This window comes from Hibiscus syriacus, unplaced genomic scaffold (assembly GCF_006381635.1).
Source record: "Hibiscus syriacus cultivar Baekdansim isolate YM2019G1 unplaced genomic scaffold, ASM638163v2 tig00110017_pilon, whole genome shotgun sequence".
Classification (NCBI taxonomy): Eukaryota; Viridiplantae; Streptophyta; class Magnoliopsida; order Malvales; family Malvaceae; genus Hibiscus; species Hibiscus syriacus.
The window spans coordinates 77,088-92,046 of NW_024062565.1; the positions used below are offsets into that span (position 1 = coordinate 77,088).

The 14,959-nt window shown below is 36.5% G+C and overlaps 2 protein-coding genes and 1 long non-coding RNA gene across 5 annotated transcripts in view; 2 read left to right on the forward strand and 1 right to left on the reverse strand.

Annotated features, from left to right (window-relative positions):
- LOC120212824 lies at window positions 1-7,657 on the reverse strand. Its single transcript, XR_005524742.1, has 3 exons — window positions 7,376-7,657; window positions 615-620; window positions 1-13 (listed from the first exon to the last, which is right to left on the reverse strand). It is a non-coding gene; the product is annotated as an uncharacterized LOC120212824 (long non-coding RNA).
- On the forward strand, window positions 4,000-13,037 carry LOC120212817 (probable inactive receptor kinase At5g67200). 2 transcript variants are annotated; one of them, XM_039211000.1, is made up of 4 exons: window positions 4,000-5,435; window positions 5,779-6,350; window positions 9,296-9,298; window positions 13,025-13,037. In XM_039211000.1, the coding sequence occupies exons 1-2, from the start codon at window positions 4,046-4,048 to the stop codon at window positions 6,348-6,350; spliced, it is 1,962 nt and encodes a 653-aa protein (XP_039066931.1). In that variant the 5' UTR covers window positions 4,000-4,045; the 3' UTR covers window positions 9,296-9,298; window positions 13,025-13,037. The 2 variants fall into 2 exon arrangements, with proteins under 2 accessions (XP_039066931.1, XP_039066930.1); XM_039210999.1 differs by lacking the exons at window positions 9,296-9,298; window positions 13,025-13,037 and having other exon boundaries at window positions 5,779-6,417.
- The window catches only part of LOC120212820 (SUMO-conjugating enzyme SCE1-like), a 19,027-nt gene continuing 14,304 nt past the window's right edge, over window positions 10,237-14,959 (forward strand). The window contains exons 1-5 of one of the 2 annotated variants that reach the window (XM_039211006.1): window positions 10,237-10,339; window positions 10,416-10,499; window positions 11,024-11,170; window positions 11,245-11,358; window positions 11,456-11,557. In XM_039211006.1, coding sequence (XP_039066937.1) covers window positions 10,271-10,339; window positions 10,416-10,499; window positions 11,024-11,170; window positions 11,245-11,358; window positions 11,456-11,518 — 477 coding nt within the window. In that variant the 5' untranslated portion in view covers window positions 10,237-10,270 and the 3' untranslated portion in view covers window positions 11,519-11,557. Of the gene's footprint in view, window positions 10,340-10,415; window positions 10,500-11,023; window positions 11,171-11,244; window positions 11,359-11,455; window positions 11,629-14,959 lie in introns of those variants that run through there. The other variant, XM_039211005.1, reaches the window with a different exon arrangement.

Here is a 14,959-nt window from a genome sequence, read left to right on the forward strand (position 1 = left end):
AACTGCTCTTTTGCTTCTTTTTTTATGTCTCTTTCTTATTGGTCTTTTGTAGTTAAAACAAATGTTTACCTCATAAATATTCTTTCTACACCTACATTCAACAATGAATCTCCATTCCTCAAACTATTTGGAACTATCCCTAATTACAATAAACTTCATTGTTTTGGTTGTTTATACTATCCTTGGCTTCATCCTTACACATCTCACAAACTTCAACCCCATTCAATGCCTTATCTCTTCTTTAGGTATTTCTCCACTCAAAGTGCTTATCTATGTCTAGACACGTCCATCAACCGCTTGTACACATCCCGTCATGTCCATTTATGGAATCCGTGTATCCCTTTGCTGCTTTTCATCACAATCTCCCTCGTGTCACCTTCTCCACCAACTTAAAATGGTGTATATGGCTTTACCTGTTACTTTAACTGTGTCTCCATCTCCATCACATTCTCAATCCCCCTCACCTACTATACCTCCTACGTCTACCCATCCATATGAGCAAGCCAACATACCAATGCTACAACTCAACACTGTCCCTTTCACATCTGCCTTTCCAAATAAACAAACCATCATTCTAACATTACAAGCTGCCACTGTACCTCCCACATCTACACCTACACCTGAACAAGTCATCATACCAGTCTAGAAACACAACCTCAATACCAAACTTCACCATCCCACTTTTGAACCTACCACTATTACTCAAGCTTTAAAAGATCCCAAGTGGAGAAAGGCTATGTCTAAAGAATTTGATGTTCTCATTCATAATGGCACATGGGAACTTTTTCCATTTCTTCTTACTCAAAATCTAGTTGGATGTAAATGGATTTTTCGCACCAAATATTTACCAGATTGATCTGTTGAAAGGTGCAAAGTGCATCTAGTAGTTCAAGGTTTTCATCAGTGTCCTGGGGTGGATTACAATGAAACATTTAGTCTAGTCGTCAAACCAACCATTATATGTCTGATTCTCAGTCTTGCGGTAAATCAAGGATGGTCCCTTCGCTAATTGGATATTAACAATGCATTCCTTCAAGGTACACTTATTGAAGACGTGTATATGGCTCAACCTCTAGGATTCGTTGACCATGATCATCCTTATCATGTATGCAAGCTTCGCAAAGCCATCTACATACTCAAACAAGCTCCTCATGCATGGTATCATGAATTACGTCAATTTCTCCTCGTCTCTGGCTTTCATAACTCTACAACTGACACTTTACTATTCATACTCAACACTCATAGAATTATTATTATTTTCTTGTCTTTGTTGATGACATTATTGTCACTGGTAACACAAATCATGTTGTACATAATTTTCTTCAACAACTCTCTATACATTTCTCTCTAAAGGACCTTTGTGACTGACACTACTTTCTGGGTGTTGAAGTTTTGTCTCATGCTGACGGCTTGTTTCTCAGTCAGCGAAAATATATTGTTGATCTCCTTCAGAAGACTAATATACTAAATGCCAAACCAATTTCCACCCCTCTTGCAACAACTCCACCTCTCACCTTGCATTCTGTTACTCTGTTGTCTGATCCCACTGAGTATAATACCACTATTGGGAGTCTTCAGTATATTTCCTTCACTCGCCCAGACATCGCTTACACAGTCCACAAACTGTCTCAGTTCATGCATAAACCAACGCGGAACATTGGACTGCCACCAAACATTTACTTCGCTATCTCTGTGGCAACTTGGATCATGACATCACACTTCCTCGTTCCTCATCTCTTACCCTTTATGCGTTCTCGAATTCTGATTGGGCTAGCAACAAGGATAATTTCACTTCCACAAGTGCTTATATTGTATATCTCGGTCACAATCTTATTTCCTGAAGTTTCAAGAAATAAAGAACTGTTGCTCGTTCCTCTACTGAAGCTGAGTATCGCTCTGTTGCAGCCACTACCGCCGAATTATGATGGATTTGTTCACCCCTCAATGAACTTGGCGTTCATATTCCAACTCAGCCAGTGGTCTAATGTGATAATGTTGGTGCAACAACTCTTTGTATTAATCACGTCTTTCACTCTCTCATGAATCATGTTGCCTTGGACTATCATTTTATCAAGGAATAAGTGCAAAATGGTATTTTTTTTCGCGTCTCCCATGTCTCATCGTCTGATCAACTTGCTGATTTTCTTCGTAAGTCGCTATCTCATCACCAAGTTACCAACAAGATTAGACTGACTCTACCTCTGTCCATCTTGCGGGGGCTTGATAAGAATACATTAGTGTTTATGTTTTATAAGGATTCTTTTGTTTAAAATTTTATATTTGTTGTAATATGTTTTCATGTACAAGGTTGTTACTTTTTGGTTGTAACATATCAATTTTCCAGCAGATTTGTTAAGCTGAACTTTGTATATAAATCAATGAAAATGCATCACTGAAAATATTCCAAAACTCAATCTCTTTATCTCCCTCCATACATTTGGTCCTCAATATTTATACATTCTATTAATTTAGTCATAATTTATTTCAATTTAATCTATTTAATTTCTTAATTAGATAGTGACATGTGTCAGCATGTGATTGAGTAGAAAATAGTTAGAGAAGAGAAAAGGAGACTAAACAGTTTGACACTCTTAGGGGAATTTGAACCCAAACTAAAGGAAGCATTACAAGCGTCTAAGATCACTGGCCAAGCACCTTACTTTGTAATATTTTAAAACACTTTCTACAAAAATGAATTAAATTATACTTAAATTATCCACCAAGTAAATCAAACATTTGATTAAAGTTCAAACATTATATAATTATTGTTATCAATTTGATTTTTTTTAATAAAAATAAGATTATTATTATTTTTATTTTTAAACTAGATTTATTCTTTTATTTTTATAGTTTAATATATATACATATAATTAGTAAACCAAATAATTTCAATTTTTATTAAAATGAAGTGTTTGAACCCGATAATTCATTAATTTAAAAATATTTTATTTAATTTTCATTAAAAATAATTAAGTGGTCATGAATATTTAAAATGAATTTTAAAAAAATCTTTTTAAAGTAATTAATTATTAAGTTTAGTAAAAAATGTTTCAAAATTATATTAAGTAGAGTGTTTAGCCCAGTGGTCATGGGCGTTGATTTTGCTTCTCACAACCTGGGTTCAAATTCACTTGGGAGTCCTTTACTCTTTTAACTTATTTTCTACTCACTCATGTTGTGACAGGTGCCACCATAATTAGAAAAATTAATTAATTAGTTAAAAATAATCCTAAGCACGTGGTGACATATGTCATATCCAGAGATTAAATATATTAAATTGAATTAAAATTATGATTAAATTAATAGAATGTATAAATATTAATGATCAAATAAATAATTATACTAATTTTTTTAATTATCGCGTTATTTCATCAATTAAAAGTTAAAGAACGACTTGATTGAAATATTCAAATAATTAATTAAATTAAAACATCGATGATCAAAATAAAAATGAACAATAGTTTAGTGGTCATCCCGTAGATTATTATTTTTTGTTTATCTAAACCAAGATTTGGGTTGTACGTACCTGTCCACTTTTTATTAGAAGGCCTTGATAATAATTAGGGTAACACCGATTTGAGAAAGCTTGAAACTCCCTAAAAAGGTACGAATGGTACCTTTCTTCCACAAGAGGTTACGTTATGGTGTTGGCGTACTCTATATTCATTTCCATCAGTTATAATAAGTTTGTTTCAAAAGAAATTATAATGATTTTAATGTAATCGGTTCTTTAAATAATTTCGGAAATGGTGTCATCCTGTGAAAAAAAAAATCCCCTATTTTTTGCCCATATTACATCCCTTTTTTTTCTTGCATTCACGTGATTCTGAGCTTGCAGTCGACAGCTGCTCCCCTAGCTACTACATACTTTTGTCACGTACTGCTTGCTCCTATTGCCATCTAGAGTACTCTTCTCTATCTCTCCCAAACAATTTGCCCTATCCGGTTCAGGAGAATGGGACGGAGTACTCAACCAAGCCTATTACATATGGAAAAGACATTGTGAGAAAAAGGTCAGAGAGTGGCGATAGAGAGCTAAAAAGAAATGCTGAAGAAGAAAAGACAAGCCCTTGTTCAAGGGTTGTTGTTAGTATTATGTAGTGTAGTTGTTTATGCAGAAGCTGCAAAGCTAAGGTCATCACCTGAGGCTGCTGCTCTTTTGGGTTTTCAGTCTAAAGCAGATATGAGAAACCATCTCGGGTTCTCTGAAAATGCAAGCTTTGGGTTTTGTGATTGGCAAGGAGTCACATGTTACCAGCAGAAAGTGGTACGTCTCATTTTAGAAGATCTAGATCTTGGTGGCGTTTTTGCTCCCAACACATTGTCCCAACTCGCCCAGCTCCGGGTTTTGAGTCTCCAAAACAACTCCCTCACAGGTCCCATTCCTGATCTTTCAGGCCTCCTCAACCTCAAAACCCTCTTCCTTGATCATAACTCCTTCAATGGCTCTTTCCCTCTTTCTCTTCTTTCCCTTCACAGAATAAGAACCCTTGATTTGTCCTACAATAATCTCACTGGCCCCATACCAACCTCGTTAGCTTCTCTAGACCCATTGTACTACCTAAGGTTGGACCTGAACCGGCTTAACGGAACAATTCCTCCATTGAACCAGTCTTCCCTTAAAACCTTTAACATTTCAGGGAACAATCTTACTGGTCCGATTCCTGTGACCCCAACGTTGTTACGGTTCCAGTTCTCTTGTTTTTCGTGGAATCCTGGTCTTTGTGGAAAGATTGTTCACAAAGAATGTCATCCAAGGCCCCACTTTTTTGGTCCCACATATGCAGTTGAGCCGCCGCCGCCTATGGTGGCTCTTGGTCAAAGTGCAGAAGAGCATGGAGTGGAGTTGGCTCAGCCTCAGTCAAGTTCAAAGGAGCGGAAAACCGCGGTTATTATAGGGTTCTCTACTGGGGTCTTTGTTCTTATTGGTTCCCTTGTTTGCTTTGTAATGGCAGTATGGAAGCCGACGGATAAAAAGCAATCAACGGTTACGGTTGAATCAGATGACGAGGCGGCTGCAGCACAAGCTGCGGCCGTGATTCAAATGGAGCAAGAAAATGAGCTAGAGGAGAAAGTGAAGAGAGTGCAAGGAATGCAAGTAGCCAAGAGTGGGAACTTGATATTCTGTGCGGGTGAGGCGCAGTTGTATTCGTTGGACCAACTGATGAGAGCGTCAGCTGAGTTACTGGGGAAGGGCACCATGGGGTCGACGTACAAGGCAGTGCTTGATAATCGTCTGGTGGTGACGGTTAAGAGGCTGGATGCTGGTAAATTAGCAGCCACAACCAAGGAAACGTTCGAGCAACACTTGGAATCAGTTGGCGGCTTAAGGCATCCCAATTTGGTTCCTCTCAGGGCGTATTTCCAGGCCAAACAAGAGAGGCTTCTTATATATGATTTTCAGCCCAATGGCAGTCTCTTCTCCCTCATTCATGGTAATAACTTCATGCTTTCTTTTTTCTTCAATTGTTTGAATGATTTGCATGTTTCGGAGATAAGCATCGCTTCCACTCGGGCGGCAACCCAATCAGGGAATGGCACACGTGTTTTAATCTCAATTACCAATTCTCCTAATCACATGCCTTGGCCTTGTAGTAGCATAGGGACAATACTTTGGTCAGTTTAATTTGAGAGGTATCTATATTTTTTTATGAACGAGAATCTTGCTGCTGCGCATTCATGGGTAATTGATGTGATTTTGGTATCAATTAATTTAATAATTAAACACATCCCCACCCCAATGGACTGACCTAAACTGAAGCACTGTAACATGTGCAGGATCGAAATCAACAAGGGAAAAGCCACTCCACTGGACGTCGTGCTTGAAAATAGCTGAGGACGTTGCACAAGGCCTCTCCTACATCCACCAGGCATGGAGGCTTGTCCATGGCAATCTCAAGTCCTCTAACGTCCTTCTTGGTCCCGACTTTGAGGCCTGTCTTTCCGACTACTGCCTGGCAGCCCTGGTCACTTCCTCACCGGACGAAGATCCTGATTCCACTGCATGTAAACCTCCGGAAACTCGCAATTCAAATCAGCAGGCAACATCAAAATCTGATGTTTTTGCATACGGGGTTCTGTTGTTAGAGCTTCTGACAGGGAAACCTCCTTCCCAGCATCCGTTTCTGTTTCCGGATGAGATGATGCCTTGGCTTAGGTCCTGCAGGGAAGACGACGTAGGGGATGATGAAAGGCTGGGGATGCTTCTAGAAGTGGCCATTGCTTGTAGTTTGAGCTCTCCCGAACAAAGGCCCACGATGTGGCAAGTTCTGAAGATGTTACAGGAGATTAAAGAAGCTGTATTAATGGAGGATGGTGATTTGGACCCACTTTCTGGATGTGTTAATTAAGTTATGATGTTACTAGCATGTAATTGTAGGACTATAGTATGCAATAAATGAAAGTAAAACCAACATATTTTATACCGCGTGATAACAAAATGCAATTGCTGCTCTTTCCTACCTTTGGCCCTTCATTTCAGACGTTATATTAGAAATTTAGTAGATACAAGCCTTCCGAGGCATCATATCAAACCGGTTTCCAGGGAGAGACTTATAAAACTTTGCTAATATAACAATTGAAAATGCTACAGACTTTCATTCTTTTAACAAAACTAATAGTAAGTTTGCACACATGCTGAAGTTTATGAACCAAGAAATTACAAATTTAGGTAAAAAAAAATGAAAATCTGAAAAAGGAAAAGACTATTAGACTGCAGCTTTCATACAAATTTCTACCATTATACTTATTTTTATTGCCATTGAAACCATCTCATGCTAATGTCTTCAACGTATTTGGCACGCTATTGGAAGCATAAACACTTCTTTACAAGATGCCGCGGATGTAGTAATCACAGAAAAAAATTGGAAGATTATACAAACCTACACTATTGATATTCTAAAAAAATCAACTAAACCAACACGGCTCATGCAGGTTCCAACAGCCAGTTCCAATACACTGCACCAAGAAAAAAGATAAGGCTCAGGCACATTGGTACATGGAAAGTAAGGTTTTTCTAAGTGAATTATGTTCAATCAAGCAGACCATGGTTCTCTTAAGCTATTAGTCTCCCTAGGACATTTTGTTTGAGTTGGCTACCCTAGCAGATAAATTTGAGTTCATGTACTTAGTTCATCAATTTATTTTGTAAATTGTTCTTTTAGTACAGTCAAAACTCATTTTCTCAAGTTGAGATTTGCAAATCAGAAATGCTGCCATGTTTTTAGTCAAGAAGAAGTAATATGTCCTCAATGGCATAGAAATCACGATAACTAGAAGAAATTGTGACATGGGCATGAATAGCATATGATTGGAGGTTATACCAACATGAAAAATTCAAGATAGAAAATTTTACCTACTCTTTTCTAGGCTTCACCCTGCACCTCAGTTAGGAATATGCATAAAACCTAAGATTACTTTGGCCAAAGTAATATGGTGACCATCGAATATCAGACTCTATGTGTCAGAGCTTGAGAACGAGGCCTTGCCCTTATTAGTGTTTCATCACTGTGTCTGATCCATTCTGAAAGTCGCCATGGCTTCTGCCATTTCCATTTGAATTGTAGGAGCCATTGGTGATGGCTTCTTTTCCACCTCCACAGTTTGGCGTTGCCAGCATGTCCTATAGCTACCAACTTTTTTATTGGTAACTGCCCAAGCGTTACTGTCTGCATTAGCAGCAAATCCAACTTTCCTTAGGTAAGCATGAAAGCAGATTGCCGCACTATGATTCAAGTTGGAGAATGAAGTTACCTTTCGGATTTCGTGTTAGATTCCGGAATGCTGCTGATTCTCTGGCTGGACCGTTAACAATACCTGGGCTATATTTCATCTGTTTCTGAGCTGGCACAGACATTGGAGATAATGAACCGTTCAAGTCATCAGCAACGTGCATGTTTCAATGAATTTGGAGAGTTACCCTGCTCATGGACACTTTTCTGTCAAAAAACCATGTGAAGCTTTACATAACATGCTCCCACCTCCTTTACATCACTAAACACCCATCTTTTTGTCCCCTTTCATTCTATGATTCTCACAAGCAAACTCTTTCAATCTCTCCCCTTTATAAATAAGAATCATTAACAAAGTCATTAACCTAATGACTCTGTTTCGCTAATCAGTACACTCGGTTTCTTTTAATATATTAATTTCAAGTACAGTTTTAACATGATCAAGGTTTCATAGGAAAGTTATGATTCTTGAGAGCATAATTATTACAGTGAATACACTAATGTCAACCAGAAAGCCAATAACCAAATCTAATTTTGTGTGTTTCCATTTTTTTTCTTGTCCACCCCATCATAATTTCGTCTTGTACAATGAAACGCCAAAACTAATGTTAAAATGTGTTGTGCTCTCTTGTTGTAAAACCCTTTGATGATGAAATTAAAAGCTTTTTTCTCCCCCCAAATGGGACAGAAACATGTGCAGGGTCCTAGGCCTTCATCATGCGCATGCCTGCCTTCAATTTCTGAAATTAGATTGTGGGGTAAGTTCAAAGTCTCCATTTGTCATAAACCACAATCAAATGCAGTCATGGTTGCCTCTGCCAACAGTCATAACAAAGCAGACAGGGTGAGGGCCATTCAATATTTCTTTCTTGTCTTTTCTACGGGTCCGTTTATGAAATTCGTCATTTTTATTTTGCGAAAATTTTATCTTTCTACTTTAATTTGTTAAAATTTAGTTGCCGTATTTTATAAAAATTAAAAAATTAATTATCGTTTTTTTTTCATTTTAAATTTATGTTTTTTATTTTTAAAATTTTCAAACCGCGACTATAATTTACAAATTCTTGCTTTTTTTTTCTTCAACATTAATTTTGAGTTTTGATTTTTTTCTAATTTATTTTAATCATATGTGTTTGTAGTATCTCATAAACAAAATGAGATAATTATGATATTTGTCATCTTAATTTATCAGCTTTGTGATCTAATTAATTGATTAGACAGAATTTAGTTTGGCATTCTGCATGGAATCTGCTGACCCCTCAGTTCACCTCTACATCGTTCATCTTCCAAAATCACCAGCCGCAGATAATCCCAACAGGCTCCATCTTGTAGAAAGTAGGGATGGCAAACGGGCGGGTCGGGTGCGGATACCCCCTCCCCCATCTCCATACCCACCTAATATTTTTCAATCTACCACTTATGATGGGTACAAATTTTTAAATCCACACCCGCCCACGCGGGTACATTTTCAAATCCATCCCCACACCTACTATCTACTAGCGACATGCCCATCTAGACTCGCCAGACAACAAACTAATGGGATATTAGAGTTGGTTCCCAGACAGTTCGTGATGGGGTAGCAACACATGCTTCAATTTGTCAGAGGAGTGGCTCTACGAATATTATGGAGACAGATTGTAGGGAGCATGTAGTCGCAGAGCTGGATTGTTGAGTTACTTTCGATGTTAATGCTTATAGTGCGCTTAATATGAGTTTTAAGGGGCTAAAGAACATGGAAAATGCTGCTTTTGATGTTAATGCTTATAGTACGACTAATTTGTGTTTGCATGAGTAGCATGGGCTAAAGAACATGGAAAGTGACGTGGTTAGTGAGATTATGGGTTTAATCAAAGAGCTGAATATTTCCCTAATTAAAGACCAGATTAAAGACTAAATATCCTTAATATTTGGTTAAATTATATGTTATATATTATACAATATTAAAATTTATAAATTAGTCTCTAAAATTACACCTAAATTCATTATGGTCCAAAATTTAATATATATTTAGTTGGGCGGGCGGATGCGGGGCGAGCGGATGAGGGGCAGGCAGATGCGAGGCGAGTAATGTCTCAAACCCATTACCCGCTCACCACCCACGACGGGTACCACTTTATAAATCCACACTCGCCCACTACCCGCTAAAGTTATACCCATCCCCGCTTTAATTGAAGAGGATGCGGTGCGGAATCTACGAAACTATACCCGTTTGCCATCCCTAGTAGAAAGAGACAACATGTATTTCGTGAAGCCGAATCGAGGCCATCCATTTCGTTGCATATCGTATGGGCTTTGATTTCCAGTGTAATGGGCTTGGGTATCAAAATCACACACGAGTATCTTTTATGGATTTTGAACATAGATAGTTTTCATGATAAAAATAAGAAGAAAAAAAGGGAAGAGAAAGAGTCACGTTTATAAGAGAAACGTTCGCAGTCGGCTTTAAAAAGACCAAACTCAACTCAAATCTCTGCATTCGACAGAGAAAGCTTGCTAGGCAAGACAGAGAGATCCTTCTTATAAACTCTTTCGGAAACGCTATGTCGGGTGGCATCGCACGTAGTCGTCTTGCGGAGGAACGAAAAACCTGGCGCAAAAATCATCCCCATGTAACAACATTCTCTCCCCTTATAGTGTTTATATATATATTTTTTATTTTTTTTACTTTTCGTTGCTGATTTGAAGGGTTTTGTGGCTAAGCCTGAGATAAAGCCAGACGGGTCTGTTAATTTGATGGTTTGGCATTGCATTATCCCCGGCAAAATAGGGGTCAGTCTTTACTTCTTTACACCGGCAAAGTATCCTTTTTTTAATCAAAGCTTGGACCTTTGAAAATTTTCTTTTGTTGGGTTTTGACGTTTTGTTCTATGTTTGTAAGTCTGGGATCTCTATGGCTGTTTATTAGTTAATCACTATGTTGAGATATTTAATTTGAGTAGAAGCTGTAAAGTCGTGTCTAAATAGTTTCTGCCTTGTTTCGTCTTAATTACAAACAAATTTGACCTTTCTAGTTTTGCTCTAATACTAATCACTTTGTTCATTTGATGTACATCTAGCACTGGAAGGCTTGACAATGCTTAGTTTCAGATACTGACGGCTTCATCTTAACTAAGAAAATATTTTATTCAATGAGAATTTACGTAGTCGCCTAAAAGTATAAAAATGTTATGCACTTATATGCTATAGTTTCTTTAATATGCTTATATACGAGAAGATAGCATAACTGGGAAGATACAAGATAGCATAAGTTTATTAATGTTTTTCCATCTGTAATGTTCTTTTCCGATTTTCAGACTGACTGGGAAGGTGGCTACTATCCTCTTACTCTTATCTTCTGCGAGGACTACCCTAGCAGACCACCTACATGCAAGTTTCCAAATGGTTTCTTCCACCCTAATGTTTATGCTTCAGGAAATGTGTGTCTGTCTATCCTGAACGCGGTAAGTACTTTTTAGACCAACCTTTGATGTAAATTCATATTATTTTGCCAAAGTAAACCCTGTTTCTCTCCAAGGGGTGGAGACCATCCATTACGGTAAAGCAAATCCTAGTGGGCATTCAAGATTTTCTTGATCAACCCAATCCAAGCTCCCCTGCAAATCAAGATGTATGTCAGCTTTATGTACAGGTAACTAGCATTACCCTTTAATAATTTCTATTGATGTTAATAGTCTGTTATATGGTTTTATTTTCCTTGTACCGATATGCAATCTTGGCCAATACAGAACTCAAATGAATACCAGAAAAGAGTTCAACAGCAAGCCCGGAAATATCCGCAGACTCTCTAGTCATATGCTTGGTCAACAGAAATGGTGGAACTGTTACATGTCATTTAGCTACTTGACCACATTTTGTTTAAAGCTCCTACAAGGACATGTGAAATTCTAGTTGAGTAGCTGAGGTCGGTTGTCAAATATGCTTTTGTTACCTATGATTTTCTCTACTTGCTATGCCATAATGGAACCAGAACACTAAATGTCATCTATTTTTTCTCCCATGTTTAAAATGTATGCATTGCATGATTGAATTTGAATCAGGGCTTAAAATTTGATTACACTGTGAAGAGGATAAGGGTTTAAATGAAACTGATAAACAGAAGAAAGTCTCTGTCTTTGTATTTTATGTTGATAATATATTTTCACCCTAAAATTTTATAAGATCATCCCTTAACATAAAATCCTACATTGATGTCTGTAACAAACCACTGCATGGAAACTAAAGTTCGGACAAGCGATTAACATGTCTGTATTATATGACTAGAGGGATTGATTAGTTGGTTTTGGATGATAAGTCCTTTGTGGATATGATGAGGAGAGCAAGTAAGGTGGATTTGGGGACTGTTGTTGTAGGGATTTGGTGACAAATGCTGATTTGTGGGTGCCTTGGATTGTGATGCAAAATTGGGAGGTTATGAATAAAATCTTGGTGCCTAGTAGGAGACTAGGAGTGAGGATGGTGGGTTGTTTTCGGTCTCGGTATTTGCAACTTTGCTGCTTGTTTGAATAAGAGAATTGTGGAATTTGCTCGATGTGGTTGCAAAGTGGGAATAGCCTCACATTTTCTCCGAATAATTTGATCTGGGATTAGTTTAAATATTTTGCACCCCTAACATGAAATCCTGCCTTCCTGCACACTGTCATGGGTTTAAAATAATTGCCTGTTTCATAAACAACTCGGTACGTGTATCCTGAACTTTGATCTGTGGATGGTTGCTGAGTAATTTTTTTATTTTATTTTAATTGATTTGTTTTGTTTTTAGAAAGCTTCAAATTATCTAATGGCTTGAACAAGCAAAGCACATATCTGTTGTCACTTCATTGGAGATTCTCTAGGTTATTTAGATCAAATTTCTGTTGCCTTGCTATGTTGAAATACTATACCCGTTGTTTTTTACCCAGAACGAAGTAGTTTAATTACTTTTTTTTTTCTGGCTGATGGAAATGTTGGTGCAGTAACCTTAAGTTAAACTAGAAATATCAAGAATCCTTTAGTTTAGCCTCAAGTTTGGTTGGACAGGAGAAGATGAATAAGGAATACAACTATTTGAGGGTGATAATATGGCAATAATTAGGCGAATAATATGGCGAATAATATATAGAATACCGGGACATGCCTAAACATACTATTAGTTTGTCATTTCGAGTACACACTACCCATTATCTTCTTGTTTACGCCCATTAATATTCAGGTCATTGTGACTTGTTCTCTCTTTAACAAGGTGGACCAACCTTCCACCACAAGTCCAAAAAAAGAAAAGAACTCGACAAGATAAGGGGGAAAAGGAAGTATATCAGATATGTTTCTGTTGAACTGCAGCTGAAAAAGTTCGGTATTTAAATAGTCGACGGCTAAACATATATGAAAAGCATTCTGTTTAAGGGTGAAAGAATAAACAAAAACGAGTGAGGTGAAGCACATGATACTAACTTAACTATACAAGTTCTTTCCACGTATTTTATTAATTAAATAGTTGGCCAGTTTTGCTTGCATCTATACACGTACTTTAGATATTGAATTTTTTTAGTTATTCTGCCGTTAACTATCTAACAACGTTATGATGTGGATAAATTAAATTATTTTTTAATGATTAAATTTTAAATTAAAAAATGATTTAAAAATAAGATACAACTTTTTTCTTAAAGCCCTAATAGTTGATAAGGGAGAAGATGAGTGGGATGTTGAAGTGGATGATGATTATAGCGTAAATGGAGTGAGGATAACGACAATTGCAGCATCAATGGAGTGAGGAGGACGACTATTGAAGCATCCATGGAGTGAGGACGAAGACGACAGTTAATATTCATCAATGAGCTATTTGTTAATGCTTTTAGAGATTGTTTGGTTTTAAAAAATGCAATCAACGATTTTACTATCATTTCGTTTTATTTTACCTAGAAATAATAAGTTTCACAATATAGTTTTATATATTAAATTTCACATTTTTTTATCTATTTATTCAAATGTATAAATCTAAACACGAACTAAGCGACCTCAATGGTCGAAGAATTTGTTGTTATCTTTTTGAGGTCTCAAATTTAGTTTAAACATCGCATATGTTAGTGGTATAAACGATCATTATTAAATGTTTAAGAGTTATCATTGAACATACACTGCCTAATATTTATCCTAAATTTATGAAAAAATATATATAAATCTGAAAAGTTTTATATTAATTTTAAATAGCGATATTTATCTTTTAATTACAATAATTAAAAGGACAATTATAATATAGTAATTCTTCATGGTACAAAAGCATTTTATCTTTTGTTTTAATTATTTCAATTATCATTATTAAAGTTCAGTTTTCAGCCGTCAGTACGTGTTTTTAGCGGTTTTTTTAAAACGCCACTATATATTAAGATATCGCGGTGTTTATCTAAAATCACCGTTATATATATATAAAATAACGACGTTTTTTCTTAAACGACGCTAACCAATATATATTAAGATATAGCAGTGTTTGTCTAAAACACAGCTATATGTAAAAAAATAGCTAAATCCACCACTACAAATCTTTTTACTGTAGTGATTGAAACTTAAAGAAACAATGAAGAGGTTCCACTTCCACATGATGGATTAAGCACTCAGAAGTCAGAAAATATGGAAAATAATTACAGCGACACCAACTTTTTAAAATAAATGATAAATTAACAAAAATGCAATAATCGGATGATTAAGATTGAGATTTGACACCCAAAAAGGACATGGTTTGAAGCGTAGTAATTAAACCAGTTTGGTAATTCCACTACAAAAAGATTCCCAAACCGAAACCATCGATGATCTTTATTGCGTGGACGGAAAGTCACACTCACACTCATATCCCCATCCCCTTCTCTTTCTCAACTTAGATCCCACTTGGCTTGCCGAATTACTAACCCAATATTATATCCTGTCAACAAAACAAACCAAAATTATCCAGTTATTTCTGTTAAAAATATCACTGAAAACTGTTGGCACATATTCATATAGTAGTGTTGAGAGTAATGATAATTTAGATAGATTTTAGAACTCTAAGAGAGTTGGAACAGAGTGGTGACTTATGTATAAAGGTGTGGCTTTCTCTATGAGTACAAAATGCTTTATGAATACCATATGAAATTAACCATTAAGTAGGGTTTTTCGGGCGAAGAATTTGTAAGTAGGTCAAATTAATTTATATGATATGCCGACCTGTTATGGATGATTGTTAAATAAAGAATTAAAAGCATGGTTGAAGTTGGAAAAAAAAG

Coding starts and splice junctions, on each gene's coding strand:
- LOC120212817 (XM_039211000.1), top strand. CDS start 4,046: ATGCTGAAGAAGAAAAGACAAGCCCTTGTTCAAGGGTTGTTGTTAGTA. Junction 5,436..5,778: donor TCTCTTCTCCCTCATTCATG/GTAATAACTTCA, acceptor TAACATGTGCAG/GATCGAAATCAACAAGGGAA.